The sequence below is a fragment of the Leptonychotes weddellii genome, chromosome 1 (assembly GCF_054177405.1).
Source record: "Leptonychotes weddellii isolate Sample4059 chromosome 1, ASM5417740v2, whole genome shotgun sequence".
In the NCBI taxonomy this organism is placed as follows: domain Eukaryota; kingdom Metazoa; phylum Chordata; class Mammalia; order Carnivora; family Phocidae; genus Leptonychotes; species Leptonychotes weddellii.
In genome coordinates this window covers 5,348,797-5,364,300 of record NC_138369.1, presented here as the reverse complement: position 1 = coordinate 5,364,300, position 15,504 = coordinate 5,348,797, and the positions used below count along the sequence as shown (strand labels likewise).

General features: G+C 52.1%; 1 protein-coding gene across 4 annotated transcripts in view; it reads right to left on the bottom strand.

Annotated features, from left to right (window-relative positions):
- INSR (insulin receptor) overlaps window positions 1-15,504 on the bottom strand; it is a 117,180-nt gene that overhangs the window by 5,840 nt on the left and 95,836 nt on the right. For 2 of the 4 annotated variants that reach the window (XM_081812151.1, XM_081812161.1), the window contains 8 exons: window positions 13,715-13,874; window positions 9,809-9,911; window positions 8,436-8,503; window positions 5,768-6,012; window positions 4,639-4,749; window positions 4,391-4,550; window positions 2,650-2,779; window positions 2,199-2,333 (listed from right to left, as the gene is read on the bottom strand). In XM_081812151.1, the coding sequence (XP_081668277.1) occupies window positions 2,199-2,333; window positions 2,650-2,779; window positions 4,391-4,550; window positions 4,639-4,749; window positions 5,768-6,012; window positions 8,436-8,503; window positions 9,809-9,911; window positions 13,715-13,874 (1,112 nt within the window). The remainder of the gene's footprint in view (window positions 1-2,198; window positions 2,334-2,649; window positions 2,780-4,390; window positions 4,551-4,638; window positions 4,750-5,767; window positions 6,013-8,435; window positions 8,504-9,808; window positions 9,912-13,714; window positions 13,875-15,504) is intronic. The other 2 variants (XM_081812154.1, XM_081812170.1) reach the window with 1 other exon arrangement.

Sequence of the window (15,504 nt, the reverse complement as noted above, 5' to 3'; positions counted from 1 at the left end):
GACGATGGACTCTGAAAAACAAACTGAGGGTTCTAGAGGGGAGGGGGGTGGGAGGATGGGTTAGCCTGGTGGTGGGTATTGAGGAGGGCACATTCTGCATGGAGCACTGGGTGTTATGCACAAACAATGAATCATGGAACACTACATCTAAAACTAATGATGTAATGTATGGGGATTAACATAAGAATTAAAAAAAAAATTACCATGCAAAAAAAAAAAAAAAAAGAAGGGCCCCTCTTGATGCACCTACATGTTGGACAAGGTTGAGCATTTTATACATTCCTGATTTCTTTTCCTCCCGTTTGGTGCATTTCATAAAGTTTAATTCCTACTGGGGCTGCTTGAAAGGCTTCCCTGTGCCAAGAAGCAATCTTTCTAGGGTCAAAGATCCTTCAGGGTTGAGATGCTTGAGGCCTGATGGGGCAGCTGAGTGGACTGAACCTAGAGGGCCAGCTCTGAGCAGCCATCCTGCGGGCCTGGCGCTCACGCTCTCCAAGCTGGTAGCAGGGGGTTACAACCCGACTCAGCCAAGAACACACAGTACAAGTGCTGAGGGCTTGGGGTTTCTCTTTTACCTCTTCCTCTCCCCACTGTAACTACCAAATCCGGCCCCCTGAAGTGTCTCCACACGTCCTCACTTATGCACTGTTCACGGCTGCCTTCAGTCTACACAACAAAGTTGGGTAGCCGCAGCAGAGAGCCACAGGGCCCACAAAGCTCAGAATATTTACAATACGGCCCTTTATAGAAAGTGTGTGGCCCTCTGCCCTAGGGCCTACCTGATCTCCCTGGTCCTGGAACGGTCCAGCAAGCTGCTAATGGCCAGGAAAGGACTCTCGCGAAGCACCATTCAGAAATACTTTGCTCACAGTTTCTAAGTAACTCTGCTTCATACTCTTTTTCATATGAGGTCCCTTCCAATTGTGTTTTCTAAATGAACAGTCTTATTCTTTGGGGGATGAAGCCTCAGATTGGCCTTTCCCCCTGGATTTTTCAGGAGGGCAAACTTTTTTCTTTTTTTTTTTTTTAAAGATTTTATTTATTTATTTGAGAGAGAGAGAATGAGAGAGAGAGAGTACATGAGAGGGGGGAGGGTCAGAGGGAGAAGCAGGCTCCCTGCTGAGCAGGAAGCCCGATGCGGGACTCGATCCCGGGACTCCAGGATCATGACCTGAGCCGAAGGCAGTCGCCTAACCAACTGAGCCACCCAGGCGCCCCGGGCATACTTTTTTCTTAAGAAACACTGATAAAGGACTTTATATGTAAACAAGCTCATGGCAGAAAGGAAACACCCCAGAACATAGAGAAACTGCAGTCTGCATACAACTCTCCTTCAGATCTAACCTCTTATCTTTCCTATCTAAAGATATTTGGTAATGTGATGTATAGACACTTTTTATATTTAATATTTTAACATAGGTTTATCCACCAAGTTATAAAATATTTTATAAGCATCATTTAAAATTTCAATTGCTATGCCATTTTATTTTTTATTTTTTAATAGTTTTTTTTAAAGATTTTATTTATTAATTTGAGAGAGAGAGAGCACGAGCAAACAAGAGAGAGAGCATGAGCTGGGGGAGGGGCAGAGGGGGAGAAAGAAGCAGGTTCTGCGCTGAGCAGGGAGCCCAATGGCGGCGCTCGATCCCAGGACCCCAGGATCACGACCTGAGTTGAAGGCAGACGCTTAACCGACTGAGCCACCCAGGCGCCCCTTATTTTTTCTATGACCAAAATTTACAACAAAAACTGGGGGAGCGGGAGATAGGTAACACATATCCCTGACCAAAACATAATTTTAATGTTTCTGCTTCTGATTTCTTTTTTTCCCAACTCTGTTGAGATATAATGGACATGTCAGATTATATTCATTCCCTAACAAAATGTTAAGCATATAAAGAACCAACAGTTAAACATAAATATCCCACCCCAGCTACCCAGTTTCCTTCTCCCGTGGTAAGCATTGCTGTAGGGGTTTTCTACAACCTTCCACAGACATGATATGCAAGAAAGCATATGTGTAAAGACACGGCATGCAAACACAAGCATGTATGTAGATGTGATGCGCAAAAAAAGCGTCCATGCGAAGACACAACATGCAAACACAAGCACACACGTGTAGACATACGACATGCAAACCAAAGGGCAGTGCCTTTTTGATGGAGAGCCCACACACCACCTAGTCTTTCTACACTTACACTCTCTCTGGACAATTGTCGGGTTGATCCAGATACCCTCCATCCATGACAAATTTCAACACCTGTTCATTAGACAGGCCTTGGTAAGGCTGTTCTGCCAAGCTGGTGATTTCCCAAAGGACCACGCCGAAGGACCTGCCAACGACAGTTGAAAGTAGTAACAAAGGAGCCATAAAAATACACACACGCACACACACATGCACCCCTCCTTGGTTTACTAGAACGCCACGTGGCTGGCCAGTTCGTTAAACAATTCATGCTGCGTTCAGAAATGCCTAGATGAGTCTCAGTCGGAACGTGAGTAGCCATGCAAGGGTCCTCCCCTTCACTTTCTTGATCAAGGGGCTGTGAGGAAGGCATGTTTTAACTGGCCCCCTCTTGCTGGTCACACTAAGGGAATGCCCTGGGATTCGAGCCCAGCACTCTGTCCGCCAATCCACGCACCACTCACCACATGTCAGAAGAAGTGGTAAAGACCCCGTCCTTCAGGGATTCCGGTGCCATCCACCGCACGGGGAGCAGACCCTTGCCTCCTTTCCGGTAGTAATCCGTTTCATAGATGTCTCTGGTCATCCCAAAATCTGACAACCAAGGGTTCACATGGTCTTAACCTTCAGCCTACAGTCCAGCTGTCTCCATCTTGCCCCATCTTGCCTTGTAGAGCCCTCAGATGGGCTCAGCTGCCCCAGGTGTGTGCTCACCTTGGTGGTGGCCAAATCCCGTGAGGATGGATTCTGAGGGTACTCATGGGGATGTGGAGGGAAAGCATGGGCCACCATGTAAAGGGAAGGAAAAGGCAGCACCAAGTGGCAAAGAAGCGACGTTCCAGCCCACAAGCTGGGAATCCCATTCTCAGCAACACTTCCTTCCCACCCATGACCTTGCAGGCATCCCAAACCAAAGAGTTGAGTCTCTGCAGCCAACCTCCTCTTCTCCACTAGGTATGGCCCCACCGCTACCCAGCTGCCCGGCTCAAAACCCAGGGGCAGGTCCCCTTTTGACCACGCCCCTTTCCTCGTACCCACATCTAAGACAGCGGCGAGTCCTGCCGGCTCTCCTTCCACATCCCGCTCTAACCCAACTCTTCCTCTCCGTCACTCCAGCCCCACCGCCATCTCTCACCTGCAGGACCTTCCCTCCATCCTGACTCTGACAGCCCACTGCCCAAGAGAAGCTACATAAATAGGATCACATTATATCTTGCTTCCCATGGCTAATGGAGGATAAGGTCTTTGTTGGATTATAAATGGGATGACATCCCTTCTGGCTTCCCTTGCTGATAATGTCGTCTGGGATCATAAATAGAATCACGTTACTTCTGGCTCCGCGCTGGCTCCTTAGGATAACGGCTAGATGACTTATTGACTAATAAGATCCTTCCAGGTCTGGCTCCCGCTTCTCTCTCTAACCTCACATCTCATGCCACTCTGCTTCCCTCCCTGTTCCTTCTATTCACCCCACATCAGCCATGCTTCCAGCCTCAGGCCTTTGCATATGCTGGAACGCCCCCTGGGAGGCTGTCATTCATTCAGGTCAACCCATCCTGCAAGTTTTGGCCAAAAGGCTGCCACCCCCAGGAGGCGGACCTGCGGAGCAAGCACGGCGCAATCGTGGGTGAGGGTCGGTGGGAAGGTTTCCATCACCATCACCTGGGCTCTTTCCCCAGCCTTCCTTCTCTTGTTCATACAAGCACGATTTTACTGTTCGCCTTTCAATAGCCCTGTCCAGTAGAACTTGCCGGGATCATGAACGCGGTCTACACCACACTACCCAATATGGCAGCCACCAGGCTCAAGGTGGCGACTGCTCACTTACAATGTGGCCAGTGCAGCCAAGGGAATACGTTTTTAATTCTAGTTAATTTCAGTTAACTTGAACGTAAATGGCTGCTACCGCAGCGGGTGATGCAGATGAAGACCGCGTGCTGCATGAGGGCAGGAAAATCATGGTGACCTATCCATCGTCAGTCCCATCTGTCAGCTCCTAGTGCAGTGGCTTCTGCCAACAGGGAACACCACTGTCATCCAGAGCAGGAAGTGACCAAGCTCACGAGCAAATGCAATTAAATTACAGTCTGAGGACCGGGCCCTCTTTGCGCTATTGGCGAAGACTCGACTGCTCAGGCCAGACAAGTCCTTCTGCAATCAAACTGGGCCCGGGCCACACAGTTCCAAGCAGAAGGCCAGACGCACCTCCAATTTTGACAGTGAAATCGTGGGCGACCATGCAGTTTCGGGCTGCGAGATCTCGGTGCACAAACTTCTTGGCATTCAGGTAGGCCATCCCGTCGGCAATCTCCGCCGCCATCTGAATCATCTCTTGCAGGGTAGGGGGAGGGCGGCCAGGGTTATTCTGAAGTCAAAACAGGGGGTGGCGTTGAGGGACCCGGGTGCCCGCGGCTGGGGGCAGGCGCCCTGCCGGGTCCCCAGAACCAGCTCACCTCAGCCTCCGGCCGCAGGGAGCGGAGGTAGCTCTTCAGGTCGCCGTGAGCCATCAGCTCCATCACCACCAGCGTTGGCTGGCCTTTGGACACCACCCCCAGGAGGCGGACCTGCGGAGCAAGCAGGGTGCAATATTGGGTGAGGGTCGGTGGGAAGGTTTCCATCACCAAGGTCTCCCCGTCTGATGTCTGCATCACACACAGCACCCTGTGTGGGGAGCCCTGGTCTGTCTAGCTCAAATGCCAGGGTCAGTGCCTTGTGGGGACAGGAGGGTCGGGTGAGGGAGGGAGAATTCAGGAGTCACAGTCTGGTGGGGTGGGGGAGCAGAGGGACATGCCCCCACACAGCAACACTCCGAGGCAGACCCTTGGAGATCTCCTCGGGGGCCCTGAGCACATAAGGCACATTCCCACGTCCAAGGCTTTGCACTTGCTGTTCCCTCTGCCAGGCCCTCTGTTCCCTGCCATGTCCACATGGCTCAGTCCCTCCGTCCTTACGACACCTTCCCCACTCCCAAATGCCCAGCCCCTGACTGTGCTCTCTTGTTCCATCCTGCCACAGCATCGGCTCCTAACGTCCTCCATGAGGAACTTATTGGGTTTAGGGTCTGTGTCCACGGCTGTCCTGGAAACTCCGTAAGAGGGCAGGAATCTGCTGCACCGAAGAGACAAGACTGGGGCTCAGCACAGAGCAGATCCCCTCAGCCACGCATGGCAGGGAAGAAAGGACACAAGGCTCAAGGAGAAGCTGTGGGGCCACGTGGGAGCAGCAGCATGGGAAGAGTCTGGGCTGACTCAGGAGGGGGGACAGGGATGGAGCGAACCATCCATTGCATATTTCAGGGTTACAAAGGGGCCAGGAAGAGGGAAGAGACAGAAGATTGTGGAAGGCAAAGGAAGGAGTCCGGCTCCGTGCAAGGGGGGGAGAGGACAGGATTCGAGAAGGGAGAAGGGACGGAGCCTCCCCGACACCTTTAGGGTGCTTAGCAGAGTGGGGGACAGGCCGGGGGTCCACACCTAGAGTCCTCCTGCTTCGTGCGGGAGGAGGAGGAAGGACGGAGGAGGGGGGGACAAGGGAGCAGGCACGAAAGGACACCTCTGTCCGCTTCGGGGCAAAGGCAGGACTCACCACGTGATGACAGGTGAAGCCCTTCATGACTGAGGCCTCGTTGAGAAACTCGATCCTCTCCCGCAAACTGGCCGACTCGTTGACCGTCTTCACCGCCACGCGGGTCTCCGCCTCGCCCTTGACAATGTCCCTCGCGTTGCCTTCGTACACCATGCCGAAGGAGCCCTGCCCCAGCTCACGCAGGAGCGTGATCTTCTCCCGAGGCACCTCCCACTCGTCCGGCACATACACAGAACATGGGAAGACTACTCCTCATTTATCTACACAGCGTCCTCGGCGGACCCCCGGGAGGGACCCCCAGCCACCTCCCACCGGGGCCCTCCCACTGGCGAATGTTCATTAAGGGACTTCTGTGGTCCAGGACTTGTGCCAGGCACTGGGTGCAGAGCCGAGAACAGGACAGGCGTGGGTCCCTGTCTTTCATGGAGGGGACAGCAGAGGCCTGGGAAGGAGCCACCACCAGTCCAGGGTTCTGGCCGGTACGTGCCGAGCTGAGCCTGCCTCCTCGTCCTTTCTATCTGATTTCAGAGCCCCGCCACCCCACAACACTACTTCCCATCTGAGGCTGTTGTTTCTGCAAAGTGCCAAGGGGATGGGAGACCAGCCAGCCTGCCAACTGCTGGCCATACCAGTGAGCCCATCCGAGACTACCCAGCACCAGCTGATCGGCAGGCAGCCCATAGCCATGTGAATGAGCCCCGGCGAGATCAAAAGGTCTGCCCAGCCGAGCAGATCCCAGGTGGCAGACCCACCGAATTGAAATGCTGGTTGTTTCAAGCCACTAACTTTGGGGTGGTTCGCTACACAGCAAACAAATTTGCAGACGAATGCACAAAGGCCTCATAAGAAAATCCAAAATGGTTCTTGCTTTCCTCAGAAGGGGGGCTCAACTGTGCCCCCATCCCCCCAGAACTTATGTTGAAGTCTTAATCCTGGTACCTCAGAATGTATTTAAAGACAGGGCCATTCCAGAGGCAATCAAGTTCAAATGAAGTCAGTGGGGTGGCTCTAATCCCATATGACTGGTGTCCTTTTAAGAAGAGGACATTCAGACACAGACAGGCACACAAGGCTGACCATGTGAGGACCTGGGGAGAACACAGTCGTCCACAGCCCAAGGAGAGAGGCCTCAGAAGAAACCAACCCTCCTGACGCCTTGATCTCAGACTCCCAGCTTCCAGAACCGTGAGGAAACAAAATTCTGTTTGCTAAGCCATCCGGTCCATAGTGTTTGTTACAGGAGCCCCAGCAAACTGATTCGGTCACCAGGGCCTCAGGCAGATGAGCACACACAGATGCTCAGTGGGGATACCCTGTCCCCCGGGACTCCAAGCCTGGATCTTTCCCTGTGCGTTCCCTTTGGCCCAGGCCCTCCCAGCCTTAGAGACCCGTGAGGTCCAATTTCCAGCTTTCACCGGGCACCCCGTGCCCTCAGCCGCTCCTGCATTCCCAGAAGGAAGCAGGGTGGTAGGGCGCAGGAGCAGCCCTGCACAACCATCCTGGCCTCACCCCTTACCATGGGGTCCAGTGGCAGCCCTGAGGTTCAGCTTCCCCACCTCCGAAGTGGGCTAACAATGCCATCCCTGGGGGAGGAGGCGCCCCCATCCATGTTCACTTCCTCCCGCTCCTGTTCCCTGCACAATTCCCACCTGGAAGACCCACCTCTCCTAGTTTCCCTATTCTGATGCTTTAGCATCTGGGGCCTCGATGACCTTGGAGGGACTGCCCCTCCCAAGGGCGGCCAATCCCTAGAGACAGTAAATGACTTGCCTGTGAGAGCACCTTCTACCTACAAAACCACCGATCCAGAGCCCAAGCCGTAACCCCGCCCAGGGGGGCCGATCACCCCAGAGCCAGCCCCTACACCCCAGAACCCACTGAAATCATTCAAGACAGCGAGTCCTTGGTCTTACCCCGCCTTGCCTTGCCTTCCCAAGGACACCACAATAAAAGCTCTTGTCCACCTTCTCCCACACTCCCCTATCGGACCTGATGAAAACAAATCCTGGGTGTCCCTAAAAACATCACCCCCATATCCCATGGCAGCATCCTGCCAGGCAACAGCGTTCATGCCTCGGAAGTCACTTTTTGGTTTCTGCTGCGTGAAGGACTTTGGAAACTTGTAACGTGGCAGACGCTTTCTCCTCGGAAGGAGAGCCTCATCTGCAGGGGCCGCTCAGTGTACAATCAGGGGAAATACAGGTTTCAGTCCACACAGCCTCCTGCGGACCCCATCTTACCCTTCACTCTTGTCTTCCCCGCCCTTTATCCGCAGTGTCTCATTTTGGCTCCCGACCCCCAACCTGGATGGCGAGTCCATACGCGGCCCTCTGGCTCTGACCCTCGGTGTGGGTTTCTGGCCCAGGTCCCAATTCCACCCCCGGCCCCCAATAGCTGGGACACCGGACTCTCTGTCAGCCTCCCAGCCCAGCTCACGGGTCCCAGACCAGCTAGACCAGCCCGTCCAAACAGGTGCCAGACAGCGGCTGTCTGGATGCTCTCAGTAACTCGGTCTCTGCAGCAAGGGGCAGGTCTGCGAGCTCACATGAACCAGAGGGCTCATCTCAGCCTCCCCGGGGGCCAGCCCCGGACTTGCACTTGACAGTGACGGCCAGGGACCCCAAAAGGCAGGATTCTGGCAACCCAGGGGCACGGGGATGGGACTCACCGTCACTGGCACTGAGGTACTCGGGGTTTGAAGACGCGTACAGCGGTCCCAGTGGCCCATCCGGCTGCCTGGAAGAGAAAGAGGCAGACATTCCAGCTGGATATTCTCACGGGGCTCTGGGTCACTCACACGGGGGGGTCACAAGCTCCCCAGTGCCAATGACAACCCTTAGCAGCAGCATCCACGTGATCCTGGATAACACCCCTGGATCCTGGGGTGTTAGGAGTAGAAGCCCATCAGACGGCTACTTACGCACATCAACATGGGACCCTACACTGTAATCTGTGGCTGTCCGTGTAATACCTACAAGCCACTCGCCCTTTGCTGTTCTCAGCCCAGCTCCTGAGAAACAACTGCTAAGTTTTCAGGAAATCTGAGAGCAGGTTATTAATAGAGCCATCGTCCAAAATTAAATGACATAGGCTTACGATTAAACAAAATGACATTGAAAGCAAAACTCACCACTTCCTAATTATCATTTTGCTTCTTACTATCATCAGTGGTATGTCTGTAGCTGGAAATTGGCCACAGTAGGAATATTTACATCATAGAAAGAAACGGGAACGGTACAAACCAAGACTTGATCTATTGTTCTGTTGTCTGTCCAGGCTTGAGAAAAGGATGGCAAAAAATGTTAACAAAGCAGAATAAGCTTAAAAGTGTGTCATTTCGGGGCGCCGGTGGGGCTCAGTCAGTGAAGCGGCCGACTCTTGATTTCGGCTCAGGTCATGATCTCAGGGTCCTGGGATCAAGCCCCGCATCGGGCTCTGTGCTCAGCATGGAGTCTGCTTGGGATTCTCTCTTCCTCTGCCCCACCCCCTGCTCTCTCTCTCTCTCTTGCTCTCGCTCTCTAAAATAAATAAATCTTAAACAACAACAACAAAAAAGGATGTCATCTCTGTGGCCATGATTTGCAAATGGCAAAAAAAAAAAAAAAATTTGAGAAAATGTTCCTCCAGCATCTAAGAGTTACTACGTGACTGAGCGAAGTCACTTCTTCCTTGATGAATCTACACATCTTAGTTCATTTTTACCTTGCTCTTTAATGAAAACAAAGTATCAATGAACATTCAGGTCGAGCTATGCTCATTCATCACTTGCCACCACAGGTTGGCTGTAGATACAAAGGTTCACGGCGGGGGGGGAAGAAAAATCAACCAAAACATTTGGTGAGAATAACGAGCTAGGGGGAATTTAGGATAGAGTGTTACAAATGGTATTATGATCATTACCTGTACATTGCGTGCTATTCCCATCCCTTATGTCAGTCCAATTTATAATAAACTTAGCTAACAGCTGTCTCTAGATCAAGGCATACTTTCTTTCCTGGAGAGCCAGTCTTTAACCATCTACCAGCACACCACTGCACCCACCTCTTTCTCAGGAACAGGTAGATACTTCCAATCACAACACTGAAGAGAAAGACAAAGATGAGGGGGCCGATGATGATTTTTGCAATATTCGACGGGACATCTACTGAAATAGAATAAGAAAATAAATGGTTCACATCAAAATGTGTTCCTATCACAAATCACACCTGTACCTATAATGAAGGGCCACACGCACCTGCCCCTTCTCTTGTCCCCGAGCCTCTCCCCTGGTCTCCCCGGCCCCTCTTTTCCAGCAGTCCTAAAACACCAGCTTGCTCCACAGGGCTGGGCGCCAGGCTCAGAGGCCCTGACCCCCAGACCACTGCCTACTGTCAGCCTTCTCCCACCCGCCCCCCCCCAGGGCCAGCTCACAGGCACGCAACCCAGGCCATCGCCCAAGTCCCCACACTTGGAAGGGCCCTCATCCCTAACACTCCACTGTCACCATCTTGAAAGTCTTAATAATTTTTAGGGGCACCTGGGTGGCTCAGTCGGTTAAACGTCTGCCTTTGGCTCAGGTCTGATCCCTGGGTCCTGGGATCGAGCCCCACATCGGGCTCCCTGCTCATCGGGAAGCCTGCTTCTCCCTCCCCCTCTGTCCCTTCCCCCCGCCACTCGCGCTCTCTTGCTCTTTCAAATAAATAAAATCTTAAAAAAGAGTCTTAATAATTTTTAAACAAGGGTACCTGTATTTTCATCTTGCAGGGGGTCCTGCAAATTAATCCCAACAGCACCTCTCACAGATGAAAAATTCGCCAGGAAGGGCCCTGTGTGCTAGGCGGTCCTCCCCTCAAAAAAATCCTTTTAAATTCACCGAAGAAATGCTGTGGAGCCCTCATTTTTTAAAAATTTGCATGTAAGGCCAAGTTGTCTGCATTTATAAACATGCCTGTGTATTCAGACTCTCCGAGGCCAAGGAGGAAAATGGGTTCTAAGGAATCCCGGAGGGAACCTGGTCCCTGGTCCCTAAGGTCTTTCCTATCAACAGCGGTTTACCAAACACTTAGGAAAACACCAGGCACTATTTGAAGTGCTCTGTGCTGGTTGGTTTTACTTAATCGTCACATAAGCCAAGGTGGGAGGGACCGTGACTAAGACCAGTTAACAGACTGGGAAAAGAGGTTCAGAGACTGGAGGGGTCTTGCCCCAAATCCCACAACTGACCCCTGGTGGAGCAGGGATTTCAAGCGGGGCCATCTGAAGAAGTGCTTGGCCAAGGCCACGGAGGGCACCCTGAGACACCCTCCTGAATGACAGGAAACTGCCTCCTCCCCCTCCCCGGCAGCTCCTGGCCACAGAAAGACTGTAAATATTTGGTGGTTGAATGGGACATGAGAAAAGGAAACCTATGGCCACATGCAGTTGTCTGCATGTCCCTCCTCCTTGTCCCTTCTTCCTCAGGAGCAGGGAAGCTGGAGGTCACCAAGTTGCCAGGACTTAGCGGGTCTGGGGACACAATCTGAGAGCCAGGCTTCACCCCCCACACCCCGTCTCGGCTTCCCAGACCCCACAGTCCTGCTCACGCCACCGATTCCCGTGGCCATGGAACCAGGGTGAAGAAAGGGAAGCACCAGGGTGCAAAATTTGAGGACTCTTCCTCTGAGTCATGGAGATGCAGGGTCAGCCCCTGGGGGTGAGTGCCTCCTTCAGATTTGCACCTTGGGTGCCCTGCCTGCCTCCCTGCTGCAAAATAAAGAATTGTTTTAATTCTCCAGACTTTTTGCTATCTTTGCTAATGCTGGGCTGCATTTCCTTGAACATGTATCTTTTTTGGACATCTCTGATCATTTCCTCAGGATAAATTTCTAGAACCAGAATTGTCGGTTCACATAGTAAGATCCTTTATGTTTGATACATATTATAAAAGTAGTAAATTTTAGGGGCACCTAGGTGGCTCAGTCGGTCAAGCATCTGCCTTCAGCTTAGATCATGATCTCAGGATCCTGGGATGGAGCCCAGCACCGGGCTCCCTGCTCAGCGGGAAGCCTGCTTCTCCCTCTGCCTCTGCCCCTCCCCTCAAGTTCATGCTCTCTCTCTTGCTTGCTCTCTCAAATAAAAATCTTTTCAAAAATAAAGTACTATATTTTAGCACTCACCAGCCATGAAAAAAAAGTCCATGTGTCTGTAATTTGAATAACACTAAGTACTATAATTAAACAGAAACAAAAGCCTTGCCAATTCGATAAGTTAAAAATCACATCTCATTTTAATTTGCTTCTTCTTTTTTTTTTTTTTTTTGGTGTGGCTTTGAGGTTGGACTTTTTTTCTTATGTTTTTTATCTTTGTATTTCATTTTAAATTGGCTATTTATGTTCTTTGCCTATCCTTGTGTTATGATTTATATATATCTTCTATTCATGTCCTACACATATATCTTCATTTTATATCAAGGATATTAACTCTTTGTCAATGATATCACCAATGTTTTTCCCACTTTGATATTTTCCTTGGAATTTTATTCACGGCATCCCTGGTTTTTGAGAGAGAGATTCCAAATCCTTGAAATATCCTGGGTAATAAGAGTGTCTGTTATTGACGAGCCCCTTGGAACACAACCTGAGCTTATGCTATGGGATGAGATGACCCAGGATGGGGGCTGGTCACCAGCAGACCACACACGTGATTGGAAGGTTGGGGCCTGCGCCAGCCTGACCTCCAGAGAGCAGAGGGGCTGCAGAGGGAGTTCCATCACACAGCCAACGATGTGATCAGCAATGCCTAGAGAGTGACACCCTGGACACCAAAGCTCAGAGGAGCTTGCTGGCTGGTAAACACATGGGTATGCGGGGAAGGCGTCGCCACACGTCCTGATTCCACTGGGAGAAGACACAGGTGCTCAGTGTCCTGGACCCTCCCGACCCTCCCCTGGGTGTCTCTTCACTTGGGTGGTCCCGACTGATAGCCTTTACAATAACACCGTCATTGTAATATAGCACTTTCCTGAGCTCTGTGAGCTGATCGAGCAAATGACTGAATCTGAGGGGGGTCGTGGGAACTCCTGAGTTTGTTGCCAGTTGGTCAGAAGTGTGGGGGGCTTGGAGAACCCCCAACTTGCATCTGGCATCTGAAGTGAGGGCCGTCTTGCTGGGAACCGTGCTCCTAACTTGGCAGGGTCTGTGCTCACCCCAAGGCGGCATCAGAACCGTGGTGTCACACACCCAGCTGGTGTCCAGACACCAGAGAAGAATCACTTCCCACTTTCCCAAGTCCCACCAGGCCTGGTATGTGAAAATCTAGCCGGCCAAGCAGGAGCCTTGTCTCACCCCCTCCCACCTAAGCTCCCACTCCTCCTGGTCTAGAATCTCCCCTCCTTCCAAGTCATTTGTTCACTCATTCAAGTGTCTAGGCTCCTGCCACATGCCAGGATGACCGTCTTCTTTTGTCCCCGCTTGTATATTCTTCTGGGTCTCAGTCAAGATGCACCTCCTCCAGGAAGCCTTCCCTGACCAGTTCAGCCTTCCCAGCCGCCCACCCTACTGTCCACAGCGTGTCTTGCTCACCCAACGGCAGCATTCACTGCCTGCATATCAAGAGCACATCTGAGACTCAGCAAGCAAGCTCCCGTGTCCTCCCTTGGAGGGCACAACCCATCAAAAATCAGTATCAGGACACTAGTAACAGGAGCTAATGTGTTCATCAGACGTGCCCTGGGCCAGCCACTTGACCTTCATAATGTCACTGAAACCTCCTTTCACCTCCAAGGCGGGGCGGGGAGGGGGGGTATTCCTATAATTATCCCCATGGTCAGATGAACGTACAGGCTCAGAGAGGTCAAGCACACTGCCCAGGTCACACAGCAGCAGCCAGCAGAACCGGAGGTCAAGTCCAGGGCCCGCGGGCACAGCCTCCGAGCTTCCCCGGCCATCCTCTGCAGTGTCCTGCCACGCCCAGCCCCAAGCGCAGACTTACAATAGTCTGTCACGTAGAAATAGGTGGCTTCTGTCCACGAGCCGTTGCCCGCCAGGGAGGTGGCCCGGACTCGCACGCTGTAATTCCCCGGCGGCAGCCCACGCAGCCTGCAGCCCCGCTCCAGAGCAAAATGTCTGCGGGAGACACAGAGGTGCAGCTCCTGCAAGACAAGGGGAGGAGAGGGGGAGGGTGTGGGGGGTCCTTCTTCGCCACTCGGGAGCGTCCATCCCTGGAAGGAAGGCGCGATCAGGGCACCACGCGCTCGAGCCGCATCAGGACTGTCAGAATTTCCGCACGCTCGCTCTCCGGGGAAGGATGCGGACGTGGAGGCTGTCATCACTGATAACAGCCAACCCTTCCTAAACCGCAAGCCAAGCATTCGCCCTGGATCGGCTCATTTGCTTCCTATGACGACCCCACTGGGGCTCGGCCTCATACTGGGGGCCCGGGGCGGAGGTCCGCGAACCTTCGCTGTCAAGGGGGCCGGACGGTCACTGTGACCCACTCAGCTCTGCTGTGGCAGCGCGAAAGCAGCCGGGGACCAAGCCCAAATCCGTAACATCCGTCCACAAACGGACGTGGCCATGTGCCCACGGAGCGTCGTGGACGCTGAACGCTGAACTCCACGTTAAGCTGACACGTGTCGTGACACTGTTCTTCTCTCGACGTTTTGAATTTTTTTTTTCTCTCCAGCCATTTTAAGATATGAAAGCGATCCTTAGAGCTCAAGCTGTACAAGAACAGGAGTACAAAAATACTTTGCCGACCCCTGGTTGAAGAGACGAGACGGTTGGTTGGAGGGCTCCTAGCTGGTTAAGTGGCTGGGCCAACCACCCTTGAATCCAGAACCATCTGGCTCCCAGCCTTTTTGGAACCACTGTGAGGCCTTGTCACCAGGCCTCTAGAAAGTCCCAGAAGGACAGGAAAGAAGAGCCCCACATGACCTAAATCAAATTTCAGGCTTTGCCCCCACACACACCTCCTGGCCTCAGAACCAAACACATGTATGGGCTTACATATGCATGGGCTTAATGTCTTAAGGACAAATTTTAAAGCTCCTTCCTTCCCCTGGTGCAGCCTTTTGTTTTGATTCGATTTACTTGACCATTCTGAAAAAGAGTTGGGACCTACCTCAATCTCTGAAAACAGAGAGGAGATAAGTAAAGCGCACACACCCCAGTGATCACCGTGTAAACAGAGATCAACCCAGACCTTAGTAGGAGAGGCAAGAGGCTCACTGGGAAGTGGGACCATGAACCCTGCACATGTCGGGCCAAATTTTAAAAACTTTCCAAAACAGCTCCAAGTTTATAGTGCATGCAGAGAGCTGGACTGGAAAATTTTAGTGGGCAGAGAAAGAAATGTAAAAACTCCCGTGCTCATCATGTGACAATAACAGCAAGAAAACAGATCGGGCTGGATCGGGCTGGCAGCAGGGGGTGGGGGCTCTGGTCCAAAGGTTCATCCAAGTCGGATGAGTCACCAAGTAGAAAGGGACAAATAAGCAAATATAGAAACCGAAGGTAGCTGCTATCGGAGACAAAGGGGAAATGCATCCTCCAAGGCCGGCCAAGCACCCCACACACCTCAAGGGGCAAAGGAGAGGGAAGGGAGCATGAACAGAAGGAACTAGACCCTGAGGCAGCTGTCTCCACAGACACCGAAAAACAAAAACGAAAAGCAAAACGAGAAGCGAAACCTAAGCATAAAGAAGCCAATTATATGAAAGTTTGTGCCAACAAGACAGAAGCTCAAAACCATGAAAGACGCTGAAGCAAAGCTTAGGAGTA